This window comes from Vanellus vanellus (assembly GCF_965231255.1).
Source record: "Vanellus vanellus genome assembly, chromosome: 12".
In the NCBI taxonomy this organism is placed as follows: domain Eukaryota; kingdom Metazoa; phylum Chordata; class Aves; order Charadriiformes; family Charadriidae; genus Vanellus; species Vanellus vanellus.
Genome location: NC_138917.1, coordinates 9805736 through 9832216, shown reverse-complemented (window position 1 = coordinate 9832216; position 26481 = coordinate 9805736). Strand labels below are relative to the sequence as shown.

The following is a 26481-nucleotide window of genomic DNA, read 5'->3' as shown; positions in this document are numbered from 1 at the left end:
TTCAAGTTTGCTTACTTCAATGCATAAACATTTTTTTCAAATTTATCCCTGAACAAACACCCATGAAAACACTGGCTCCTCTCTAAGAATTAACTTTCCCCAGTAAGTAGAGTGGATTATTGACAGGAAAAATCCACCTTCACAGTTGTTTTGGGAGGAGCCACTAACTAAACATACCATTTTACTGACACATCTTTTACTGGCTATAGAGCAAGAAGGCATAAACAGACACCACATACACAAGGAAAACCTCTGTAACAAGCCACAACCACCACCAAATTGTCCATTGATTGTTTCACATTTGGAAATGAACTGTTATCAAGTTGTAACAACTCAAAGAATCTATATAAAGCAATTTGGAGAGAAAACAGTCACACAGAAAACACAGTGGTAGAGAATAGCTAAAATAAGCATTTGGAAATGCTCACCACAGCACAACAAACTTACAACCACCAATGATCCTTCCTCTGTGATTAACCTGCCTGAGTAGATACTCTACATCTAGCTTGAAAATAACGGAATGAAGTTTCTTGTCTATTACCAGGAATCATCAGTGTTGGATAAAAGATTGTTTCTGTGTTCTGTATCTACTAACACAGACTCCAGTAAAACTCACTCAATTCTTTTTCAGTGTTAAAGCAGAAGGAATTTCTTTTGTTTAATGCTTATCTCCCGAAGAACGATGGTTTCAAAAGCAGCCTACATGAGGAGGATGAGATAACCTTTCCATTCAAAATGTCATAAAAGTTGACCAAGAAACTACAATTCTGGTTCATGTTCTACATGGAACAAGAATGGCTACAGAATTTGCCAACAAGTTCTGACAAGGAGGCACCCTGAAGAAGAAATTTTTTTAGATCTGTGAAACTTAAGCAGTTACTTCTCTGGAAGAAAAAGAAAATAACAATTGGGACGAACACAAAAAGGTGCCATTATGCTTGAAAAAGGAGAGTTTCACAGGATGGTCTTAGACTCCAAATTGTACCCAGGAGAAAGAGATATCCGCAAGATTCCCTGCAGATATGGGAATGTGCTTCCCATTAACTTTCCTGTGAGATGTTCTATTCTCTGTTTTCAGATTTATTTATTTATTTTAAGGAGGCAACAATAAGAAATCTGCTGAATATACACAAAATTAAACAAGGAATTCTACATAAAGTCAAATCATTAAATCAGAAAATCATTAAAACTTATTACGGCCTAGTGCATTCTCATACTAGATTATTCTGATTTTTTTTTTCAGTCTGTATATCTCACAATGAAGATGAATCAACTTTAATCATTACTTATGTACTAAAATACAGAAAACCAAAATCACAAAGAAGGAGGAAGAAAGCTGCTGATATTCACTCAGATTCCAAATGGAGCAATTCCCTCTGTGAGTGCTGCCAGTACTATACATGTGGAGAAGATGGAAAGAAAATATTAAGAGGGGTGAGGGGGAGTGCTTCAGAAACCCAGTGTTTTGCACAGGCTTCAGTACTTTCCATTTGTGTTCACATATTCCTTTCCCCATAAGCATTAGAACTTGGAGAGGCTGGTTCTGCAATTTGCCTGTTCTTGAACACAACTTAGTAAAAAATGTAAAATGCATGCAACCTACAGATATTATTATATTTTGGGAAAATTTTTTTAAATGCAGTTTTACAGATAATTTGTTAAATTACAAATGAAAGTATTTCTACAAAAATAAACTTATCAGATAATGATTTTCAAGCACGCATATTAGCCCCTGCAGTTTTTTTAGATATAAAAGGCCATTCTATATTTTGCACATGAAAATTGCTGCCAAAGGTAATTTTCAGTATGGAAAACGTGTGAGTCATAGATATGATCATTAGTCTTAACTGTTGGGTTTTCATTGCCAATAAGCTGTCAATCACACAGAATGCAGCCAATGACATAAAAGTACTTTTGGCAATACCAGGACCATCATCTCCTCCTCTTCCCAGACAAGGTTTTCATTTAGAAAAGAGAAGAAAATAAAGCAAAAGGAACTAACTGACATTTCTATCTTCCACAAGGTACAAGATCAAAAGCATTTCTCCAAATGGGTAAGAACTACTTGTGGAAAAACTGGGACTGAAATTTTCAGACAACGTTATTCTTCTTGATTTCCTAGACACACTAATATAGACCAGTTAATGGAATATTTATAGCAGTGTTCAACCAGTTAAAGAAGAGAGTCCTCTGTTTAGACCATTTCTGAGCCTCCTTTGCACATGTGAATATCTGCAAGTAGGTAAATAAGAGCTCAGAGACAGAGCTCAGCTTAGAGACATTCAGCTCGCCACATCCACACAAACTGCTGTTTCCTGTCTATATAATACTTTGTGGTCACTACAATGCCCACACAGTGTGTGTGTTATCAGGAAGGCAGGGCTCCAGAGGATATCGTTCTCCTCTTCCTCTAGTGTACATATTACAAGGAGAGGCAGAAAGAGAAGAGATCAGGAAGGCAGGAGTTGGAGTTGCTGCTGGCAGACTGCTTGGACTAAAGGTCTCCAGCCAAACACAGTCTTAAGGAAAGCAAGTCTGGGAAAGAGACCTTGACCTCTAGTGTTTACTGGTGGGGATGAACATGAAGACTTAAATGCATAGCTCATGCACGCATGGGGGTTCTGGAGGAATATTACAATTAGCCCCTCCATGAAGGAAATCTGTAAGTTTTGCAAATGGTATAGAAAAACACCATTTTAGATGTGTGGTGTTTTCCTTACTTTTTTTTTTTCTTTTTTATCTTTCACTAACATTTGTGTTCATCTGTAAGAACAGCCACTCTTCAGGAAGATATTCTGCTATTCAGGAAGATAATATTAAAATGCTCCTTCCTCTTGATGACCACTTGCTTCCTTTGCCTTCCGCACATACAGTTAAGATTCCCTATCTGAATAGGAATGAGAAAACTGACTTATGAATTTACACTAAGGTATACACGAACAAAACCACAAACTGGCAAAGCATATGCAAAATTACATTGCATTTATGCCAGAAAAAAATGAATGCACCTCCTCATCTCCCAGGAGAGAGGAAACTTGCCAACAACCAAACCATTCACCACGATGAAGACCAGGGGGACACCTGCTGTAAGGTAGGGAGCCGTGCGAGCACTTGAACAGTTAAAGTTTTAATGTCCCTAAACTGTGCATTTGTCTAGTCATAGCCATTTGCCAGAAAAGCAGCAGTGTTATCCATCATTTTCAGTAAGAGTTCAGTCATCAAAAATTATCTTTGGATTATTTGCAGCTGGAACATCACATAAGAGCAGACATTATAAAGACAGCACCAATGATTAGATCCTGTAAAAAGACAAGCCAAAGTACACCAGCCATCACTGGAGAGAGATTCATGGATCAGAAAACTGAGAAAGCTGTAATCAATTTATAATAAAGCAAATGCACTAGTTATTAAAACATACTGTTAAGTTTAAGAACATCTACCATCAAATTTTCAGCTCAAATAAGTAAGAGGCAGAAATTTTCCAAGTTACAAAATACATCTAGGTAGAGTTTATTGTGCTCAGCCTTACCTACAGAGAGCGCCTCTGAATTGGCTGACAATCAGAAAGACATGAATTACTGGCTTTAAGACCAATTTTATCAACCAATTTTAAAAGCTGTTAAAATCCGTTGTGGATTATTCTGCTCTGAGAAAAGCTAAACACACCTGTACAACCAAGTGTAATCATTTTCAACTAGTTTACTAACTAGCCAACAGCGAGATAGAGCTACAAGTGACCCAAAGAACCTACCACTTAAAAAGTCAAGCTTGTTACTTCAGAGATTTTACAGCACCTGTATGCCTGTATGTGTACACGAGCCACTTCATACCCTTTTTTAAAAAACCCAAACCCCTCTTATTTCGAACTCAACTGAAAATCCATAAAAATTAAATGCACAGTGAAATACAGTCTCCAAAGAACCTTTTGGCCGAAACAAATACACAAAAGCAGTAAAACCCAGTATGTCCAGGCCATGTACAAGTGACATAACTAAGATTGAAAATTACTGTTAACAGAAATGGCATTAATTATTAGTCCTCTACTTTTGATTATGGACAAGAAAAGGACAGGTCATGACATGTAATTAACAGGTTAATAAAAACCTCCAAAGATATATGTACTCAAAAATAGAACAAAGACTTTTTTTTTTTTTTAAAGACAGTATAGAAAGAAATTTACAGTTGTTACCCTTCTTCGTGCCTTAACTTCCTGAACTACTGCTAGGTAAGCAGTAGTAATGCAGCCTACTGGAGACTGTATTAAAGACTATTAATAAAGGTAAGGAGAGTCATTTCCCATAACAAAATATGTGGGCTTGACTGATCTTGAACACAGTTACTATGAATGAAATGATCTACTCCAGCCTTAGTACTCAAATAAAAAAATTGCTATATGTTTAGAAATCACTGTATGAAACAAAAGTAAAGACTCTGAATTGACAGTTAACACAGAAGCAAAAAAAAAAAAAAAAAAAACAATAAAAAAAAAGAAAGAGGTAAGAGCTTTTAGTTGATTAAAAACACAGACATATGCTTAGTGGGACTTCTACATATTACTAGGCAGGCTATGCTTTTTGCTGTCTACAGAGTTTAACACTTAAATACCTTCACGAATTTGGCCCAAGATCAAGAAAAACTTGAGGAAGCTCCAAATCAAAGCAAAGTACACTCACTAAATACGAGAACTTCTTCAATAACTTTCCACGTCCAGTTAGAAGTAGAAAGACTGGCAAAAGGTAATGCAATATACATCAATAATTAATCAAGATTGGTTACAGAAGTGCAGAATATTAGATTAGACTCACGAAGAGGAGATTGTTGTCACTTAATACTTTAGCAAAATGTTACTTTTCCTTAGTAAACACACACCCAATCTATGACACCACCTCTACTACATACATTTCAAACAGAGCAAAAAGCCCATTTTTTTCCTGCAACTTCTAATGCACCGGAAACAAATAACTTATATAACATAGATTTTATGATCAAAATACCCAATACCAATACTAAAATGTTCTATTGCTACAGGCAAAAAAGCAAAGAAATAAAAAAATAATTCATCACCCATGTAGATTATAGAAAACTCCTGCAATACTAACACAAAATGCAATAAAATAGAGAAGTTATTTGGATAGGACGGTAAGAAAGAAAACCCCTAAAGGAATCAAAACCTTGCCCATCCATCCAGAGTGCCAAAATGTGCAATAAAAAAATTTTCAGACCAATTTGTTAAATTAAGCTATGTTACAAACATAACTTATGTTACAAACATAATTACAACTAATATTTATAAACTACAAAGTGTGTATATTTTATGATCCAAACTCAAATTCAAACGATGCAGGTAGGATCCTTTTTATGCAGTTAAGTGGTACTAGATTCATTTTCCAAATTTTCTTACAAATTCTAATATCAGCATAACTCTGACTTATGCAGCACTAGATGCTTGGGGGTGATGGTAGTGGTGTTATAAACTAGCTATCAAGACACTGGTTACAGCAACTGAAGCCTCGATGGCCACCAGATAACAAACTGCAAATAAATACAAAACTAGGTTTTTGCAAACAGAAAAACACACAGCACTCTCGGAGCCAGTTTGTAAATAATTTCCATCCTATATTTCTTTTTCTTGCTTTACGTAATTACTCTACTAGTTACATCCACTTGCCACCACACACACATTTTACAGAAAGGCCACTACTGCTTACGCTGCAAGCTGGTACCGAAACTTTAATTACCATATAGCCTGAAGGGATGTTAAGAAACACCACTCTTTAAAAATTATATTCTTTGTAAAAAGCAAAGTTATTAGGAGCAGATTTCCTGTCTCACACTCCACCCTTCAATATGGAACAAAGAGACTGAGCTAAAGATATGCAAAAATGTACAGTTCCACAAAAAGGAAAAATTCTGTTTGGAAAGACATTCAGATTCCAAACAGTGTGTTTTTTATGTCTGGAAATGTATCAGTTAAATAGCATCTGCTGCCAAATAAAGCAGATGGAAGACTGGCTCTTTGCCATCTTACCAACCTTGCTGAGACCTTGCTAGATGTTAGGCCGTTTCATCCTTTTGAAGCTCTGAATCCATCTATAGCTCTTTTCCACCTTGCCTAAAGTAAAACTCGGACTCTCCAAAAAACCTGCAGGTTATTGCTCTTAAAATTATTACTACTATGTATTATTTTCCATAAGTAGCAAGACCAGTTGTTTTTGCAACTTTTAAGAATAGTATTACTGGTACTTCCATCTGGTGTAAACCGGTATGCAAATTATTTTGAAACACAACTTAAATTTGTCATTTCCAAAGGAAAATGAAAACTTGCCTCCTTTAATCACAAACTGATTAGCTGCTCTCCTCCTTATTCATTCATTTGTTGTACTCTCAGAATTAAATATCCCAATATACATGAGAAGTTTCCAGGGAGTGCTCTTAATGCTGGATTTTCAAACTCCCAAACACCTCCAGAGACTGTAACATTAAAAATATTTAAATTCTCAAAACTGGAATCCAAATGAATATATAAGGCTTTTCTGCCCCCTTCTGTTTATTATATGGTTGATAAATTGCTTCTTAAAATATAGCATGTAACATACGCTTCCACAATCTGGTGTACTGCTTCAAATATATTGAGATTTTCAGAGTTTCACTAAAATACCATCCTAATAATTTTCATCCATTTTACAACATTCATGAGGTAAAAACTGTTCACTTTCATAAAACACAATATTTATTTTCAATTGTTTATTTAGGAAAAAGGAAAAGTATAAGCCATACAAAGGCATTTGTCCTGAACCAAATTTCACATTGTGCACCCTTTAGATTTATTTCTTGAATGCAATAGCTGACCATGCTCATGGACCCATAGAATTAAAGTACATGTTCTGCTTTCCCCAGAATTCATCTAATATGACCTTATAGGATTTGGCAAGGGGGTAGGGTTAACCCACACTTTAATACCACTATAATTGGTTTTAAATGTTCTTAGACACTAATTACACCAGTAAATGTCCCCCTAATCTGTGTATAAAACTCAAAGCCTTTTTCATCCCATGTACACCTCTCTTTCATTCTCAGATAGCCTTACAATTAAGGCATGTTAATTTCTAAAATGTCTTGGCACAAGGGGCAAATTCTCTGCACATTCAGTTCTCTCATTTCTTAGCTTACCATTATGAATAGCAATATATTGCGCCACAAGGGGCTCCACACAACTGCATTTCTGGTTTTGGTGCCATAACTTTCGCATAAGGTTTTTCTTTACAAAAGGAAAATAAAAGGATTCACTAAAGTTTCAGACGCAGAACAAAGTTCCTGTGTATCAGCTAAGTGTAAATAAAGAAACTGTTTACCCACACGTGGTTCGGAGCAAGCACAAATTACTTCCAATGCTTTCCATATTTGTCATGGGCTGAGAGTAACAACTAGGAAATCTTACCTGACAAATAGTAAAACATTAAGCCTTGTAACACATATACAAGACTGAAACCTTTCTCTAAAAATTGAAGGAAGCTTATTACCTAAGACTTTCTTTTCAGTGTATATTGCTGAAAATCTTAGCTAGCATTATATTTAAGAATTCAAAATTAGATCTTTCTAAAAGATTTTTTTAGTGTTTAAGCCTCACAGGCACATTTTAAACACTACACCACAATTAAAAAAAATCCAAGCCACACATTTTGCATCCATTTCTCAGACATAAGTTATCAGCTGTTACTTGCTAGGCTCTCATCTGAATCGTTGGACGATAAGCGGTATTTCATCAGAAACCATTAACTTAAGAAAAATTGGACTTGGGAGAATAAATCAACACAGTTCAAATCTTGGTCAGTTTGAAGAGTTTTATAGATTAAGTTCCATCCCATATATGCATGAATTATTGAACCCTCCAAAACACAGATTAAAAGTTGGTATTAAATTGTTAATTCCATAGCTGACCTTGCACTCTCAACCTAAATGCTATCTGGAAGTTATACATTGTTTCTGAATTTATCAAATCCCAACAACAAATTATTATACACTTGGCTTCTCAATATCTTAGTGCAACAATAATGGAATGCAAAATTCCAATGAGAACACTGCTGTACAAGCTGCTTAAATCCAAGATGCCATTTCTCCTTACTCCTGTGTGAGTTTTAACTCCCAATACTGATGGAATAAATGCAAAATCTTCATAAACTGATGGTTTGTAACAAAATATCTTCACTTGCTGATGGGCTGTAACAAAAACTCCAGATACACAAGCAACAGGGCAAGCTTAATTTCAAAATAGGTAAGTCTCCAGCATAAATGTTGAAAGCAAGAATTACCATTGTTTGCAGCACTGCTGCTGTAGATCTCACGGGATACAGCAAATAACAATAAAAATCACAATCATAAGAGTTCTTAAACTATTTTCAGTATAAAGTTGTATTGATCATAAATACTATGAATCGTAGAAGTCTACTTAATTCATAGCAGGTACTTCTACATGAAATGCATGTCTCAATGCAGGTAAAATAAAAAGATGCAAATGTGTATTCTTACTGCTATGCAGGACCAGAATCAATCTCAAGATTTTGAGGCTGACAAGTTCTTGTGACAAATTAGGAGACTTTGGAAAGCATTGTCCTATTTTTCAGGGAGTCAAAGATGTCAATTTCTTTTTTTTTTTTTTTCCTCCATATTGCAGCCAAAGAAACTAATACTACGCAGCCCAGGATAAAGAAAGAGGGGCTGATATTTAATCAAAGAATCCCTTTATTTGATTAGTTCAGTTTCATAAACTGAATTTTTGAATGCAAGACAGAACCATAATTTTCAGATAAACATGTCTACTACACCTCAAGAATGTATTCAGGGGTTTCATTCATCCACTTATATACTTCAAGCCACAGTTCTTCCAGACTACAATACTGCTGATCACTTGCTGGCATTATAAGGTGATAGTAGCTAATTTCCTTCATTTAAGAAAAAACATACAAAACATACTTCACACAGCTTGAAAACGTGAGCGTGTGCATGTTTATACACGAATGCATGTTTAAGAATCCCCTTTGTTACCTACTTCGCAGTAGGGATTTAAAAAAAAAAAAAAAAAAAAAAAAAAACAGGAGACAGTAGAACTGGAAACAGAAGCCCCAAAAGGCATGAAAAGTAACAGCACTGTGAAGACCAATTGAAGCAAATAGGAATGGCAGTTCAAATTCTGACTCCCTTAGTCAAACTTCCACTTTACCAGAAACTTTTTATCAAAGTATCAAAATTTTGCTTATATTTATGTGCTCTTTAAAAAATTGAGATTCTAACAAAAATTTTTAAGTTCATAAAAAGGAGTAAAATCCTTGAGAGTCATGAAGTTTTAATTATGATCTTTACATTTTGATATTATTGACTTTGTTCCCTAATTGTGAGTGTATCTGAAATGAACATGGTGAAAATAGATCACAGACAATTGTGCCATTTTCCTTCAACCCCTTCCATGCCCAGACATAAACAGACTGGACCTGTATGAAAGAGCTATTCACACGAGGGCAGCACAATCATCCTCAATTCTTCATGAAACAAACCCATTAATTTCAAACAGAACTCTTATTGGCTGAAACTACAGACATGACACTTGAACTGGTAATTTAAAATAAATGTTTGCACACAGTATCATTGACTGATGACAGAAAGTGACAGGGAAAGGTTGTTAATTTATTGATACCAGAGGGTTCAGTCCAAAACAATGACAAAAGCTCATCTGTGTTTTTGTCAGCCACTCCCAGACTTAAAGGTCTGCACTAAAGACTCTGCTGGATGAGGCCCCAGAAATAGGCCTTAACACAAGATATACTGAAGAATAAATAAACCCGGCTTGCTTATAGAAAGTAACAAGAATTTCTGAAAACCTGATGAACTCCAAAGCTTCTCCAAGTAAAACCTTTATAACACATTCTGATTCACACCCCAAATCGCTGACTGCATTTTCAAGACATTATCTGCGACACTCCACTCCCTCTCACCCCCAAAAACATGGCTTAATTTTACATCTTTAGCTGAGCTGCCTGCTGAGTTGTCTTGAGGACTGAATCTGTTTCCAGGGGAATATTTTTTCAGGCCTAGAGTTCAGTGCATGACATCAGGCTCACAGCAGGCAGAGTAATGTACCTGTAACTTGAAAATAAACCATATACCATACATCTTTCAGGATACTGTATTCCTGAATACATGCTTTGTTTCAAACTGGCTACTTTAAAAAAAAAAAAAAAAAAAAAAAATCTTCTTGCAAATGGTGGGTCTTCAGACCTGAAGAGGGTGTATTTCCAGGAAGGGGCAGTTAGCTCTTAACTTCAGTTAAAGACATTAACAATCCCAAAGGTTTACAATGTTAATTTATTTATTGTTGCTTTTTTTTTTAAAAAAGAAGGAAAGAAAAAATAGCCAAAAATTAAACCTGGATAGTGGTTTATATCACCTAATGAATTATAGCATCAACTGCAGCAAATGCAGGGAAGAAGTTAACTATATACCCCAGAGACGCAGCAGCCACTATTTAGTGATAAGAACTGAAGAACTACTGTTCTTTTTGAAAGCCTGGATTAGCGTAGCAGGATAGTTTATAATAATCCAGAAAAATCCTTATGATAAAAATGCAACAAAAATGAAAAAGCTATTCAACACCTGATAACGTGAAATTAGGTGGGTCAAGGGGTTTAGCTCACAGAAAAAAAAAAATACATGTACAAAAATTAGAAATCTAGCTATTTTGTTTCTTATAACAATACCTTGATTACATTTCTTTAGGTTTGTTTGGGTTTTTTTCCTAAAGGCTTTATGCAGGAGCAACAATAGTTTTGCTAAATCTAGAACAGTCACCCTACAATTCTTTCCACCCCATTTCCCCTGGTTTATAACTTCATTTAAAATCATCTCAGTTTTCAATTTTGCATTAGTTGACTACAAACCCACTTGTAAACAAAGAAACAATCACACTCCAGAAACACAGATCTGGAACTTGGGAATCTGGAGCCAAAAGGCTTGCCAACTGGCACACTGCAAACAAAGCGGATAAACAAATCCTGTTCTTCAAAACCTATTACACCCTGTTGATTAAACTTAATGGTAAAACAAACATATTAATGATCTACACCTACAAAATAGAGCCAGTTCGTATATTCCATCTGGTACACAACTGCATCAAGCCTTCTCTTTTCCACGTAAAACAAACTTGGTTTGTATCTTAAAACAAAAAAAGACAAATGCTGTTTTCTACAACTAGCTGATTCAATCTACCAACATCACAATTAACTGCAGACAAGACTATCTGAAGCAACTCCACTTTAATAAGCTGATGTCCAATCCACTGAGTCTTGTTCAAGGATACTATAGTAGATCTTTGCACAGTAACGGAGGGCATTAAACTCTGCAATTCCATTTAACTCTCCAGTTCCCATTAAAGACAAAAATACACACAATCCTATCTCTACACTTCGTGATCAGTATCCTTAATTGGTTAGCCACAAATGCATATGGTAAAGAACCAGATGTTGGCAGTAAATACCCATAAAAACAAATGATAGAGAGTTCTGCAAAACCAAACCAAATTCCTATGTTATCTGAAGCAACCAACCTTAACCATTTATACTTGGGTTTATCCACTCAATAAAATGATTAATGGAAAGACGCTGACAAAAATAACACTGTTTCTGGACTGAAATCTTTCAGATGAAATATCTTCTTCAAAACATGGATTAAAGATTTCAGTCACACTGTCCCACTGTGTGTTCATCAATTTATAAATCTCAAGACCTGGGCACATGCTAAATTTCAAACTTATCATTTGAGACTGCAATACTGACAGGCCATCAGGCATTGCACCAATTCTCCTATCCAAGAAACTTTCAGCAGCTACTGGAATTTTTAACCAGCATGGTACCTCATAAAGAAAAGAAATTAGAAGGTTTTAATAGCCATACTGCCAGGAAACGTTGCAGACAGAGGAAGAGAGACAATCACCTCCTGGATGGAAAAGCAGGGCTGTACTAATGCTGCACAAAGACAGACTAAGCTCAGAACTCTGGGACAATACGCCCATTAATAATTTATTACATTATTTTGCTACTGTTCTTGGCTCTTTTCAAGCTCCATATAGTTCAATGTAACTCTGTACAACCTAAGGATTTTTGCAATCCATTCTACCAGTTCTGAAACCTTGACAGCCTTTCTTCCAAGAAAGATAATTTAGAAACTCTATTAACTTTATGTCTTTGCAGGTAATCCTGAAAACCACATATTTTTAAGCAACAGCCACTCAACATTGAGAAAATACTTTCTAAAACTCTTCTTTATTCCCCATCCCTCAAAGAAAAGGAGATTTGACATCATGCTGTTTCTTCAGTCACAACTAATACTTTGCACCCTGATGACCAAACCTGGCAAAAAGAAAGAGGTCTGAGAGATATTAAACACCTGCTAAAATCCATGGCTGGGGTAAGGACAAGCCCAAATGCTACACTCCACTAACAGAAAGTCAGAAAGGTCTCATCCACTACCCCACAGCAGCTAGCTCCAGCAGTCGCATATGCAACTATCACGGGAATAGCAGAGAAGATTTCAAAAACCCACAGCAGGGAATGTCATGGACCATACAGTAAACACGAGGCTCGTCCAGTGAAAAGGTAGAGGACATAGGACAAAAACCTATATGAAATTACACTTGTTTAATTTATGCTTTTCGTGTGATGATTTATTGCAATGCAACAACTACAAGCATTTCCATATTGTTTGTGGCCTATTTCTGTTTCTGCCCAAAACAGTTTACATCTCACAAATTGAGGATGATTTCCTTTCAAAAGAAGTTTTCTCCTGTTAGTTTTTGCTGTAGTTTAAACTTCTTACTTGGAGATCTAAAAGTTAGCCTATTGTTCCCCTGTATCTCAACTGTTCATACAAATTATTCATTATACAGTACCATGTACCCTTTATTTTCTTCCTTATCTGCACTGCAATTAGCTAGTATATAATGAAGTACCACAACAGCGGATCAGAGTAAACAATAAGAACAAAAGAATTGAGAACACAACCCAGCTTTCATGAAAATGTACTTATGCAAGATATCAAGAGTAGTAGACAGTACTCTAATTTCCAAATTCAACATTTTGGAGTTTTCCAAGAAACATCAGCAAGCCTTCAAAAATCACATACCCAGAAAAGGATTTTGGAAGATTTCCACACGTATCATCCTTCACATGTTTAATAAAGAGACAGAAAGCAGAATGAGACTCTAAAATGCACTGCATTTCTCTCCTGGGAGCTAACAACATGGGGTGGTTCCTCATTTATTGCAAGCCTCCTTGAAAACTTCTGCTTTGTTTCCCTAATAAGAATTTTTTAAATCTTGGGACAAAAAAGGTATGAGTTATCCAAATAAATCAACATGTTAAGTTTACTAGAAAAGACAACTTATCATTGAACATAAATCTGACAACTATTACAAAGCAAGACTCCTGCCTCCCTAATGCAGCTATACAGATAGATTATCACTCCATCTCATGAGCAGCCAGCGTACAGCGCTACACACAGCACAAAATGCCACACCATAGTCAAGGCAGGCGATAGTGCATAGCTGTGAATTCACCTGGTATGCGGTAACTACACAACTCCACCACAGGATGACACAGAAGAAATCTCCTCTGTCCAAGTTGTCCTTGTCTTCATCACACGATAGCATATTTCAAACTGGCAAGTCTTAGTAATATTAAAATGATTTTAAAAGCACAAATAACACAAAGCAATCAAACTGTGTGAATTTATAATGCACAGTTCATACACATCACTGTATGCACTGCTGTAAAACAAATTCTGATTATGTTAAATCTGCACCAAATTAATGCAATTAACAAAATCACCAGAAAGTGTAAACAAAATTCACTATAGAGTGGAAGAGAAAATATCACAAACCCAAAAGTATTTACCCAAAAAAAGGAGGAGAGTCTGCTCTACTGGCAGTGTAGCACTGTTTGGTTGACATGCTTTTGCTAACTACAAAATTTTTCTTAGAGTGGGAAACCCATTATTACTGTAATCCCAGAAGGAGAAAGAGGTTGAAGAATCTCATTCAGAGGCAGAATCTGAAGATCACTATCAAAAATACTAACTCTTGTTGGCAGCTCTCCACTGCCATCTGCAATGTAAGGGGAAGAGGACCAATGCAGAGAGTCGATAGAACAGAACAGTCCATGCAGGTTTTAAATGGAAATGATCAGCAAGTGGTAAAAGTTTTTATGAATGAGAGACAGGGAATTCAGTGAAACATTCTATCACTGTGAAACTGAAGCGTTACTAATGCCAAGTTAAACACACACACCCGGAACTATTTTCTTCTGAGCCATATAGGCCACAGACTGCTAAAAGAACAAAAAACCCTCAGTGCCTTATTGGCAAGATGCGTTTGATAATGTGCAACTTCATACCAACACGAACAAATACTTGGGGCAGAGACTCAAGACTTCTATCTAAATTATGTTTAGACTATCTGAGAAGCCATCATCATAAATTTGTACACCCAAACCAAAAGATTAAAAACCAAGCTCACCATTAACACACAGGACAGATTTCCAATGTTTACAGAGATTAAAAAAAAAAAAGAAAACAAACAACTCCACACCTCTGGTCTGACAAATCCCATAAGAAATTCAAAATAGTACAATTCACAAAGGAAAGCATTCATGGAACATGTTAACAGATTCCCAAAGGGGCCATGTATTTCTGAAAATGGTTTTTGAAGTCTTAGTGCAGTTTGTGCACAAAAGAAGTTCAGTTTAAGCACAAGAACTTGAAGATCTCTAATATAATGACAAAAAAAAATAACAACAGATTTAAAGAAGGTTCCTTGACACATATTGACAAAGAGTATTTAGCAAAAACACCAGTATAACACTGTAGTCGCTTGCTCTATTATCCAAAGAGTTATTCCATGTACTTTATTTCTTTTGATATAGAACTTAGCCATAATTGACCTCTTCAATATAGGATTGGAAAGCCTTTAAAAGCATAGGTAAATGTAGACACAGCACCTATTTTAAAGAAAAATTAAATGGAAAAAGGGAAAAGGAGAATGTCCAATGGTCAGGATGTTCATCACCAGCACAAGAACAAACACCAATAAAGGAACTCTGAACTGGGGCCCAAACAGCGTCTTTGAATACCTAAAAAGGAAAGTTGTTTTGGAAAATTTTGAGGACATCAGCTGCTCCTAACTGGACAGGTGACTGTTACAGCAAAAGGAGCAGAAAGTACTCAAAATTACACTGAAAATAAATAGGACATTTGAGCTTTTAAAACAGAGATCAAGAAACACATTGGGTTCTGTACCATTTTAGATTTTTAAATACAGGTAAGGTATCTTTTAAAAAGATTAGACTACATTCATCAGAAGTAATCACGCTCAATGAACAACTGTGACATAACAGTTTGCATTATGCAACAGGTACAGCTATGTACCTCTTAGGTAAAAATCTCCACCTCTAAACCCTTATGGGAGTAGGGTTATACTCCATCCTGTTTCATAAACACTTGAACCGAAAGCTACCATGATGAAACACGATTATGACCTTGAGGTAAGTTTTTTAACTTAAAATACCTATTATAAAAATAGCAATACTGAAAGTAAAAAAAAATATATATATATATATATATATACACACACACAGCAGGAAGCAAGTAGTGGCCTAGTAGAAAAAGGGCAATGTTTGTGGTGGAGGCGTTTTTTTTTTCCTTACATCACATGGATGAGATCCACAACATAAAGCAAGGAACTAACACTGCACTGCATATAACATACCAAAAATATATTCAAAATACTTTTCAGATATTGAAAAAGTTCAGAGTGATGAAAAAGATCAGAAGATGGAAAAACAGACTAACAAAAGATTAATTAAGTCAGTATATCTCGACTAGAATGGTATGACATGAAAGTTGCCTATATGCCTTTGTAATGGAGAATAAAAAGTAATTATTTAGAGAAGTTTTTTCTCCAGCTATAAAAATATGAATGAGGAGGAAAAAGTTATTAGACAAAAAAGTCTTTTGATAAAGCATATTTCTCTGGCTGGAATCATCTCCACAATAAAACGACAGGCACATCAAGATTTAGATATTTAAAACCATATTAGGCAACTCATACATAAAGGTACTGCAGGTCAAACCTGCTCTTTCATCAAAGTGGATTAGATTACTCAACAGATTTTCCATCTCCAACTTCTAACCCCAAAATAAGCACAGATATTATTTTATCAAGAGCCTAGAAAACAAGCACATAAACCAAACTCCATTGTATTTCTGGTGAATAAAAGTAAAATGAGAAGCAATTAGAATCATGATGAACTCATTAACTCAAAACAGCCACATAAATAAAAGTAAAGCAGGTCTAAAAAACCTGTCTGAAATAGCTGATGAGACTTTTCCAGAGGATGGATGAATCAGTCTGGTTTAAGTCAAAATGAAATGTGGAAATAGTTGCAAACTGTCCACGGACCAGCATCTCATTCTAAGTAACATTATGAAACTGGTACAAAAATTACCTTCAAGATAAATTAATTCTACATTCATAAACAGCATACCAAGCTCCTGACAGCTATACAGAAAGCTGCAGAGCTTGATGCCAAAGAAATGGATTTACGTTATTTTAAAAAGCACATTGATGAGTAATCTGTTCTTTCTTACCATCGCACTTTATTGCACGTCTGTGTAGCGCCAAGGGGAGAACCTGCCACCATGGGGACTTGGATGGGGCTGTGCTGTTTGTTCATAACAAGATCCAACTTCTCTTCCAATGATTTACAGGTAGCCTCTAGTGCCAGCAACTTTGCCTCAATGCTATCCAACCGCAGGCATATTGTCTGATTAATGGAATACAGGAATGACTAGAAAGGGGAGAATGCAAAAGAAACTGATTTTAAAGACTTACACATTTATCTTCAGCAACATACACATAAGGAAGCTTCAGATAAATGTGACTGGAAAACAATTCTAAAGGAACAAGCAGTGTGCCTTGTGACAAAATTCAGCCATGTACAAAACTGATGACATCCAGGAGCATTTTAGCATTCTCAAATTCTTCCAGATCTTTATTTAGAAGCCAAAAGCATCCAAGCCAAACACATTTTCACCTAAGCACTTTGTTAGTATGATTTCATATACCACAAAATCATTTAAAATGACATGCCAAAGCTTTTCATTCAATACATATAAAAACAAAAGGATTATAAATTTATGAACGCATCCTCCTGGATAAAGTTAAATAACATTTTTTCCTGCCCAAACAGATAAATTCAGATGATTACAGTGGAAATTATATCAACACAAATAACCTCAGAGACAATTAATGCTGCTTAGTTAAGTTTTCTCCTGAATAGCAAATCAAGAAAAGCAAATAAATAAATCTGTTTTCCTAAGCAATTTTAGTCAAAAGAAATCATTTTCTACTTGGTTTCTTGTGAGAAAAATAGGCCATTAAAGGGTAACATTGCACACATTCTCCTTTGCAAACAGCAACTATGCCATCTTGTGGCCCTCCATTACAAATTACACATCTAATCAAGCTGGTTTACAGTGCTACTGCCCCGGTGCTCTTTCAATACAGAGCTTCAGTTTCTATGTCCATTTCAAAAATACAGAATTATATGTTATTTAACCTGTGTCGCAGTAAAATACTACTTATACACTTATGCTCCAAGACTAAAAAAAACAACCTAAAGCATGCTTATGGGAACAGCAGGAACCAAATATGGCTTCACTATTAGGAGAACGTTGTTAGCTTAAAATAGTAATTCAAAACATGCTGAAAGTGTCTACAAATTGTAATACAAATACATGCTCAAGTTTATCGTTTAGGTCAACTTTATTCACTTTATCAAAAAAAGTACCAATAGTTATGTCTGAGTCACTGGAATTAATTCTGATGACATTTTATAACATGTATAAAATTCTTGCTACTGATTTTACACTGGAAGATTAGCCAATCATCCACATTTTAAAATTTATGCACAAAAATGAACAAACATTTACAAGAAGGCTATGACTAATTCCAGTATTATGTATAAACAGTTTATTTTACAGTCTTTTCTTTTAATATATTTCCCCAAGAAAGCTAACTTAATTGATATTACAAATAAAAACAGAAAAAGGAATTATCATAACCTTAATAGAGGGATCCTGGCAGTTAATTTCTATACGCTGACGTTTCAGAGCAGGCTCTACATCATCATCTGTCACTTCATGATTCTCCAACACAACTGTGAAGAAAAATAAGCACTGCCATAGTTTATAATACAAGAGGACAAGTCTCAAATTAAAAATACATTGAATGGATAAACAAAAAAATATGAAAGGCATTTAATTAACATAATATATGCTGGGTGGTTGGTTGGTTGCTTTTGTTTTTGTTGGTTTTTTTTTTTCACACTTACTTGGGTTTTCTCTTAACTATATGACAATGGTTTACTGCTTCTCAAAAAACCTTTATCCAAATCTAAGACTTTGTTTCAAATGCACTGAGGATGTAACACTCATGCATTACCTTGGATTTTTTTTATGAAGAACTTATCATGAGATAGCAGAGTTATCGTATTAGCTATTCTGCTTTGACAGATTCTACAGGCTTCTGAACCCTGGTGTTTATACAAAATCATAAAAAGTATTAACGAAGTTCTGTACAAAAGACAGAATTACATTCACTACTCAGTGTAGTAGCGAGTTATTTTTCCTCAGTATAAATTAATAACATCCTGCCAGCTTTCCAAAATAAATAGTTACATATGCAGACCTATAGGTTCTAATCGCCTTTCATCTAAAGGTAAACATTTGGAAGAAAACAGTAAAGAAAAAAAGAACTGAACTTAGAACTGGAAGACCTGGCTAGTAAAATCAGGAGGTAGAGCCCTTAACAGCCTCATGGTCAGAGCATCACCCGAGACTGGGCCAGGTTAGAGTTCCTTTACCAAACTGAGCAAAGGAAGACTTGTTTAAGGTCGACCATACCACAACTGAGTTACCACAACCAAGTTACCAGCTAGGCTAGGACAGACAAGTCCCAGCTTCTCATCCAACTCTTTGGGAATATTTCTGAAGTAACTTTTTTGTTCTGCATCAGAAAAAAAAAAGTTTTTTGATATGTGTTTCTGTTTTCCATAACTGTATAGTTACTGTTTTTTCAGTCACTTGATTGCCTGTAACAGCTGCATAGGATCAATGTCTATAGCTGATCTAAACACATTTTCGCTCAACAGGTCAAGTTCTAAGCAAGGGATACCACAATATTTGCTTTCAGAAGTGTTTTTCAATTTTACTGTAATTTTGTTATACATACAAAGAATTTTAATTGTGTATGACAGAAACTATTTTACAAGTAAAACAACAATACACAATAGATGGATGACAGTTCTCATTTGACAGAAAGCCTAAAACATGTATGTTGTCTGGAGAAAAAAGATTGCAGGATGCCATATTTCAAAGTTTTTGGCACTAGTCTACCTCTAAAATAAGGCCTTTAAAAGAAAAGTAAAATAAAAAATATAATCTGATCTACAGGGTATTGACGATATACAAGTTATTAAAAACTTGTCTTAACAAGCGCCTCAAAAAAAAAGTAGTGCTGCAGCTTGTTAAGAAAAGCTCAACAGCAATTTCCACCTTGTTAATGCGCAATACTATAAGTGAACTTTCTCATGCCATCACTACCATCTCTACTGTACCTGGGTTATCTGGAGTCAAGTCTTCAACAGCAATCTGAACAACATCTGCTAAATCCTGTTCTGACATCATTCAGAACCAGGCAGCAATATCCAGTCAAACACCACTGCAGGCCCCCAAATAAGTAATTTGACAAGTCATGCAATCCTGAAAAACAGCAGCAAGAAGAGTGTTAATATAGATATACTTGATATATCAATACTACATTTATTTTTTCATTCTTCCTTCCTCTGTAAAAAGAGATGCAGGTCCTAACAGAAGTGACCTACCTACAAAGTGATCATTCAGTGCTATCAATTGCTACTTTATTTGGTAGCCTCATCAAAGAGCCAAGGGCTGAGCTACCTGCATCACCTCTCTGAGTAACCTTTCTATATCAGGACTGCGACAAGAGCTCAAGCTTTCCTTCCTGATCCACCTTTCTGCATTTTTCCAATGGATAAAGAGATTTAGCTTGAGATTTGGCAGCTCACCAGTATAAAATAGAAAATAAAATGTTTTCTTTTAAATTCATTTTTTGTTTCAGCAGTTTTAAGAATGTACAAGACCATTCCTAAATTGCAGGGTTTCAATTTACAAATTATTACAAAGCTCTTGGAAGTGATCAGACTTTAGTATTTAGTCTTGATGTTGCAAAAGCATACGAAGCTCCCAAGCAATTACTGCATTCAGTACAGATCTATGTGCACACAAGATCCTTACATATATGAATTTTAACAGGATTCTAAAATCTTCATAAACATCCAGTGAGACTAGGGAGCTTCCTTGCACCCAATTACAACTAGACTTGAAGCAAAACTTCAATTTTTTTTTTTTTTTCTCTTGGCTATTGAACTTGCCTAGTTTTTCTACAGCTCAATTCCGACAAAACTATTTACAGAATATGGTCCTGATTTTAAAGCCAAAATATTTCTCAGCCCTGCTCCCTCGGAATTCTCTGTCAAGGTTATTTATTAGTGTTTTAAGAGAAACCTTCAGCCTGTAAAATTGAATTAAAATCACTGGAACCATTCATATCTGTGCTTTCCCACAGTTTACAAAAGGATGGACAATGAAGACCAAGAGATCAGCCAATTTTTTTCCTTTTTAACCTGAAGCAAAAAACACTAGAGAGATAATTTGAGGTTTACCAATGGAAATGGTAATTCATCCCTCAACACTGAATCAAATCCAACTATGCATAAAGATTTTCCTCTTTTCCTTTTCCACTTGAGCACAAGAAAGCCATTAAGCCAGACAGGTGGAGTACAAATTTTTGAAGCAAGCAACACAACCTACAGAAGAATTTTGAGACTGGCCTGAGCAACCGCTGCATGATGAGAAAGCCCATCTCAAAGCAGGACTCCCCACATATCAGAATTGTTTACTCAAAATAACAGCACTGCCAATACTGAGTCATTTGAAATTCTGATCATGGTGAAAAGCTGTTGGGACAGCACAGACTGTGGCAGCACGCCCAAAAAACCTGGCAATACATTAATGCATACGGATGCCATTTTGGCCAATTATATTTGCCATTTCTGAGAAATCCTGCTAACCAGCCAGGCTTAGCATAATAAAAAAAGCTGTGCTACAGTTACTGTTTCATAATGTCACATACTGGTAGTAAAATTAAGAACCCTGCCCTCAACTTGACGGAAGACATCCGCCGCTCCAAACACTAGAAACGGATAAACTAGAACAAAACCCCACTTTTAAAACTTTCTCTATTTATGTGATTCAAGGTTTCACTGATACTTTACATGTTGCATTTAAAACAGTTACACCTACAAATACAACAATATTTTATAAAACATTCCAAAAGATTTGCAATGCATTTGTTTAAACCCACTTTAATACTTCATGTAATGCAAATATTTAGCCTTCCAAAATTCATTATAAAAAAAAACACTGAAATTAATTAAACCTTTATTCAACACATACAAAAAATAATTTCACAGCTCTGACATCTGTTCTCCACCTCTCACGGGTCATAGTCTGAAAGTATTCAACCACACATCAGAAAAGAAGTCCCAAAATATTCTGCCACAGAGTCTTTAAACAAGGACATAACAACCAAACTATGATTGGCAGAACAGCTACTACACATACACAGCAATGTGTTTTCATAACATTAGTATTTATTTCCATTGAAACAAATTTTATTACATTTTCAGTAAATCAGACACAGCTCATAGGCAATTAGCCAACATCATGACAGAACACATTTTTGCCTTCTCAACAGGCAGAACAAAATATACTTCTGCTGCCACCAGACACAGTGAGCTCCTGTATCAAAACATAAGGGGGAAACAAATAAATTTGTTATTAATGCTAGACGTGTGGATTAGGAAAACAATGCCCAAGTAAGCTACATTGGGTACAGCAACCGCAACAGCTATCACAACTTGAATAAAATGGCCCTCTTCCAAATTCAGAATTTCAATTTATAATAGAAAATTCTAGCAATGGTCTAACCTTCCTTTCAGAACCAAGGGTAAAAGCCTGATAAAACTTAACAGAATTAGACTTAGATTAGTTTATCAGCTTTAAAAAGCCTCAGTCAACAAATTCAGAATAACTTTGCCAATATAGTTTCCACATACTTTACTCCGTGAAGTATTTACCAGCATTTCCTAATGTAAAACACTTCTTGAAACTTGCGATATGTTCCCAACTTTTTTTTTTTTCTTTCCTTTCTTTCTTCTGGCTGAAACCCTAGTCCCCATTAATTCTAAATTAAGTATATGTACATTGGCATTCAGAAGCCAATGCTGAAATGTTAACTCGAACAATTATTAAGCTGTAAGAAAAAAAACATTAACAGAAAGCGAGGAAGACGAGAATAAATTACAACAGGGACATGAAATGTCCCTACTTTTTCTCCCCCAACCAGCAAATGGAAGCTGGATCAACAGAGCAATATTTTAGAGTCAATTTGGCATTATCTAGGGGAGGGATATGGAAAGACAGCTTATAACAGACAATGGAAAATATCTCATTAATGCATACACTACAGGAGGCCTTGGCCAGCCAAACTCAAACTGACTCCAGCTGAGCTATTTAGGTGGATCTACACTGCACTCATTACTTCTCCTGGAGGGCTTTTTTGGGGGTTGGAAGAGAGCGCTTCAACTCTCACCCAATGCAAAAACTGAAAAACAGGTTATGGTTTGTATCAGAGAGATTTCCTCCCACCTCCATTCCCACTTCAGCCCTGGGTGCCTTCAAATCTCAGTTACCTCAAACATTTCTAACCCTTCAGACTTCTTGCATCAAGTAGCCAGTTCCCCAATCAGCTCTTTTACTATCCACCCCTTCCCCCACCCTAGGCCAGACACTACTTTGGTAATCCTTGCGTAATAAACCCACCAGAAACCCATTCCTGTTGTATAAAGCAGTACAAATTAAAAACTGTTTCACATTTTTATTTCCATTATTCACTGTGATTATCACACATAGCAAACATACTGCATTAATTCCTTCTTACCTCCCAAGGGAAAAATATTTTTTCAAAATTTGAGAAAACAATCCTAAGATTCCAAGACTTAGGAGGTAGCTTCCAAGACCAAGAGGTGGCTCTAGTACTGGAACCCTCAGAAAAACTAATCAGAGACCACTAAAGGTATAAATGTAAAGCAGGATAGACAAAGTGCACTAAATATCTCTGCCAATACTCTTACTCAGAATTGATACACTTAGAGAGTTAAAGTAGCCTTTGTTTAATTAAGTAAATTAATATTTGTAAGCAACTAAATTAAATTCACCTGAATTCCAGATTAGTTTTTCCACACACAAGTTTAATTAATTAATTTTAAAACATTAATTCAGAATAATTCTTCTGAGCAGTCCCCTGTAAACAAACCTATTTACTGAAACATCTGATGGCTTTACAAAGTCACACAGCATCACTCCAAAGTGTATAATCAAAAACATCCAACGCCTTGTTAACATATAAAAACATGCACAAAACATAAATCTTCTCTCATATGAATTAGTGAGGGTAAACACTATATTAAAAAAAATAATCCAAAGCTATAAGTCTATTTAGAGTGTTTAATCTCTCTTATTTGAGCAGCTAATCACTCCCCTGCCTAGTATTTCTCAGTGCTATTGATAAATGAAAAAATTCTCATACTTCAACTTGCCCTACGTCAAAAATTTACTTCTGATTGTGTAAAAAAAAAGCTGAAGGATGACATTTTACTTTACCCAGCCCCAAAGCCCCAAATGTTTTTCCTCTTCTTCATTTCACTTTTCCTTTAAATCAATTAAGGCCAATTTTCAAACATGTCATTTCTGTTACAAATATATATTCTTCTTTATACAAGCACTATTAGCCAATCAGCCCTTTTTTCTGAGCCTAATATCCACCATGAATGGGACAAACAAAGGTCCTTATCTTGCAAAGAGCTATGATTTGCTGACACTTATAAAAGCTTTCCGAAAGAGCAAACCAGCTAGACTACGAAGGCAAGCCTAATGATAAGAATGTATTTTATACGTGCATGCCAAGTGTATTAATCCTCTGTGAGGGCAACATTGCACAGAAGTAAAATGCCCTTATGCTATAAAGGGATTATAGTATAAAGATCATCTTCCCTCTGAAAGTGAAGATCCATAGAGGACATAATACTTATTAACTCTACCGCTTTAGTTAGGTCAGTTCAACTTCCCCGAGTACTTGTCCCTTCAGGAAAACAGCCCAGAAGGACCACTGAGCTTTAAGTCTCTGTGCAAAGAATAATCCGCACCAAGAAAGTCTTTGTGCAGCTCAGTTTAATCCACTCGGGAAGCAAATTATGCAAAACCAGCAAAAAGGCACTCCAAGTACAAAACAATTTTTTTTCACATGATAGTTTTAATGAAGAATAACCACCACGCTCAGGTTATAACCCTGGCTAACCCAGCAACAGATCTCCTGCACAAGTCTGTCGTGTCTTCACAGAAACAATCTCTATGAGTAGTCACATGGAAAGAACTGGAAAATGTTCATATAATTTGATACATGAAGTTATTCATGGGTATTACAAGGTTCAGAACCTGACAACGTGCTTTTAGTCTTGCAACATTTTTATAGTCCCAAAGTCTGGCTTTTTCTCCAACATAAAGTCACTTCAGTTGGCAGCTGGAACAGAGTTTTCCTCTACTAATTAGTAACCCCCCAACAGGCTACATCAGTGCAAATCTTAATGCATTGTAACAAATGAGGAAGAACATAATAAAAAGCAACAATTTAATAGCATGCAGGGTTAAATGCACTGTAAATACAAGAGCTACCAGCCTCCCTTATGCTCCAAGTGTCTGAAGCTACCGTCTATCAGAATATGAAGTTGAAAATTATTTTCAGGGGAAGGATGGAAAAAAAATCATCAGAATTTAAATTTCTTTATTACTACTAAAAACTATAAAGGATAAGATTCTAATCTTTCCTAGCATCTGTTTAGCTTTCATCCTTATTCTCAACCCACCTTAAAAGGGAAGTAAAAACATTGTGTTTTAAGTAAATTTCATAGTAAAATGACAGAAGCATTTCAGTTCAACAGTTTATAAAAAACTAGTGTAACAATACACAGGCATCTTTGGTTCAGCCAAAGATCAGGGGAAAAAAAAAGTCCATCCTCCCCAAACATGACAGAAATGTTCCTTATCTGTGAAAGCACGGACACCAGCCATAACATTATGGAGATAGCTATATAAAATAAATATCACTCACAGAGATGCTATGCTGATGGACTCCAATACAAGTTCTTAAAATAACAGATAGCAACAGAAAAAAGGAAACAGCTGCTTCAAGAATAAAGGATCTTGAAATTTTTTTGGAGTACAAAATCTAGCAGGGAGGCAGAAATTTTCAAATATTGATATGAAAGCTCACATTATTATTGTTTTGCTTCTAGAGGTATTCCCTCCCTCCTCCCCCCCTTTTTTTCCATTCCACCTGGTACAAGCCATTGTTCTGCCTGGATGCCTTTTTCTAACTCTTCTAATGCACTGCCATTGGCCACAATCCTAACACAATGTACACAAACTGAACCAGAAATACCACTGTCCTGCTTTCCAGTGTATTCTCACCAGCCTAACATGTTCTCACACAAGGAACAACAGTGTTGAGCATGTGGCCACGTACACCAGCAACTCAAGTACAAATTCTCTGTGGACCTTGTATAAACACTCTCATTGCTGTCATGTGCCAACACCCGCGCTGCCATATCTTTGATATAATTATTCCCAAGTGATCTAGGAAGGATACCTTAACACCTATTACAACTACTCTTTCAGTTGCTCAGACATGCAAAAAAGTCTGAATTTAATTTTACAGACATATAAACCCATTGAACTTAATGAGACTACCCATATGGACTAGATATACATAAGCACTTGCAGATTCAGTGCCTTAAGGCAGAGGTCAGTTTTCTGCATCATGCTACAATTATTCAGAACATAAGTCATTAATGCTAGCCACAATTTGTATGTATGGCTGAAAAACAGCAAATACGAAACAAGAACTGCCCAGACAGCAGCTGTAGTATGAAGAACGAGATGTATCCATGTTTTATTGTTTTCATCCACTAGATGGAGAATCTTTACTGATAACAGCTCCACAAAAAAAGCCTGTAAGCACTTAAATTCAAAGAACAAACTTCCAGAATTAGTTTCATGGAATTTAAATAAAAGTGTCTCCCAGCCTCAAAGGACCTCTACCCACAATGAGAATTTTTTTTGAGATAGGTAGTCCGGATGTCCTTTGAACTTTGGGTAATGGTACCTTCATTTGAAGTTGGAAGA

General features: G+C 35.7%; 1 protein-coding gene across 1 annotated transcript in view; it reads right to left on the bottom strand.

Annotated features, from left to right (window-relative positions):
- The window catches only part of BANP (BTG3 associated nuclear protein), a 155333-nt gene that overhangs the window by 120996 nt on the left and 7856 nt on the right, over positions 1-26481 (bottom strand). The window contains exons 2-4 of the mRNA XM_082489521.1: positions 19716-19860; positions 18163-18257; positions 16687-16886 (exon numbers count right to left, since the gene is read on the bottom strand). Coding sequence (XP_082345647.1) covers positions 16687-16886; positions 18163-18257; positions 19716-19785 — 365 coding nt within the window. The 5' untranslated portion in view covers positions 19786-19860. The remainder of the gene's footprint in view (positions 1-16686; positions 16887-18162; positions 18258-19715; positions 19861-26481) is intronic.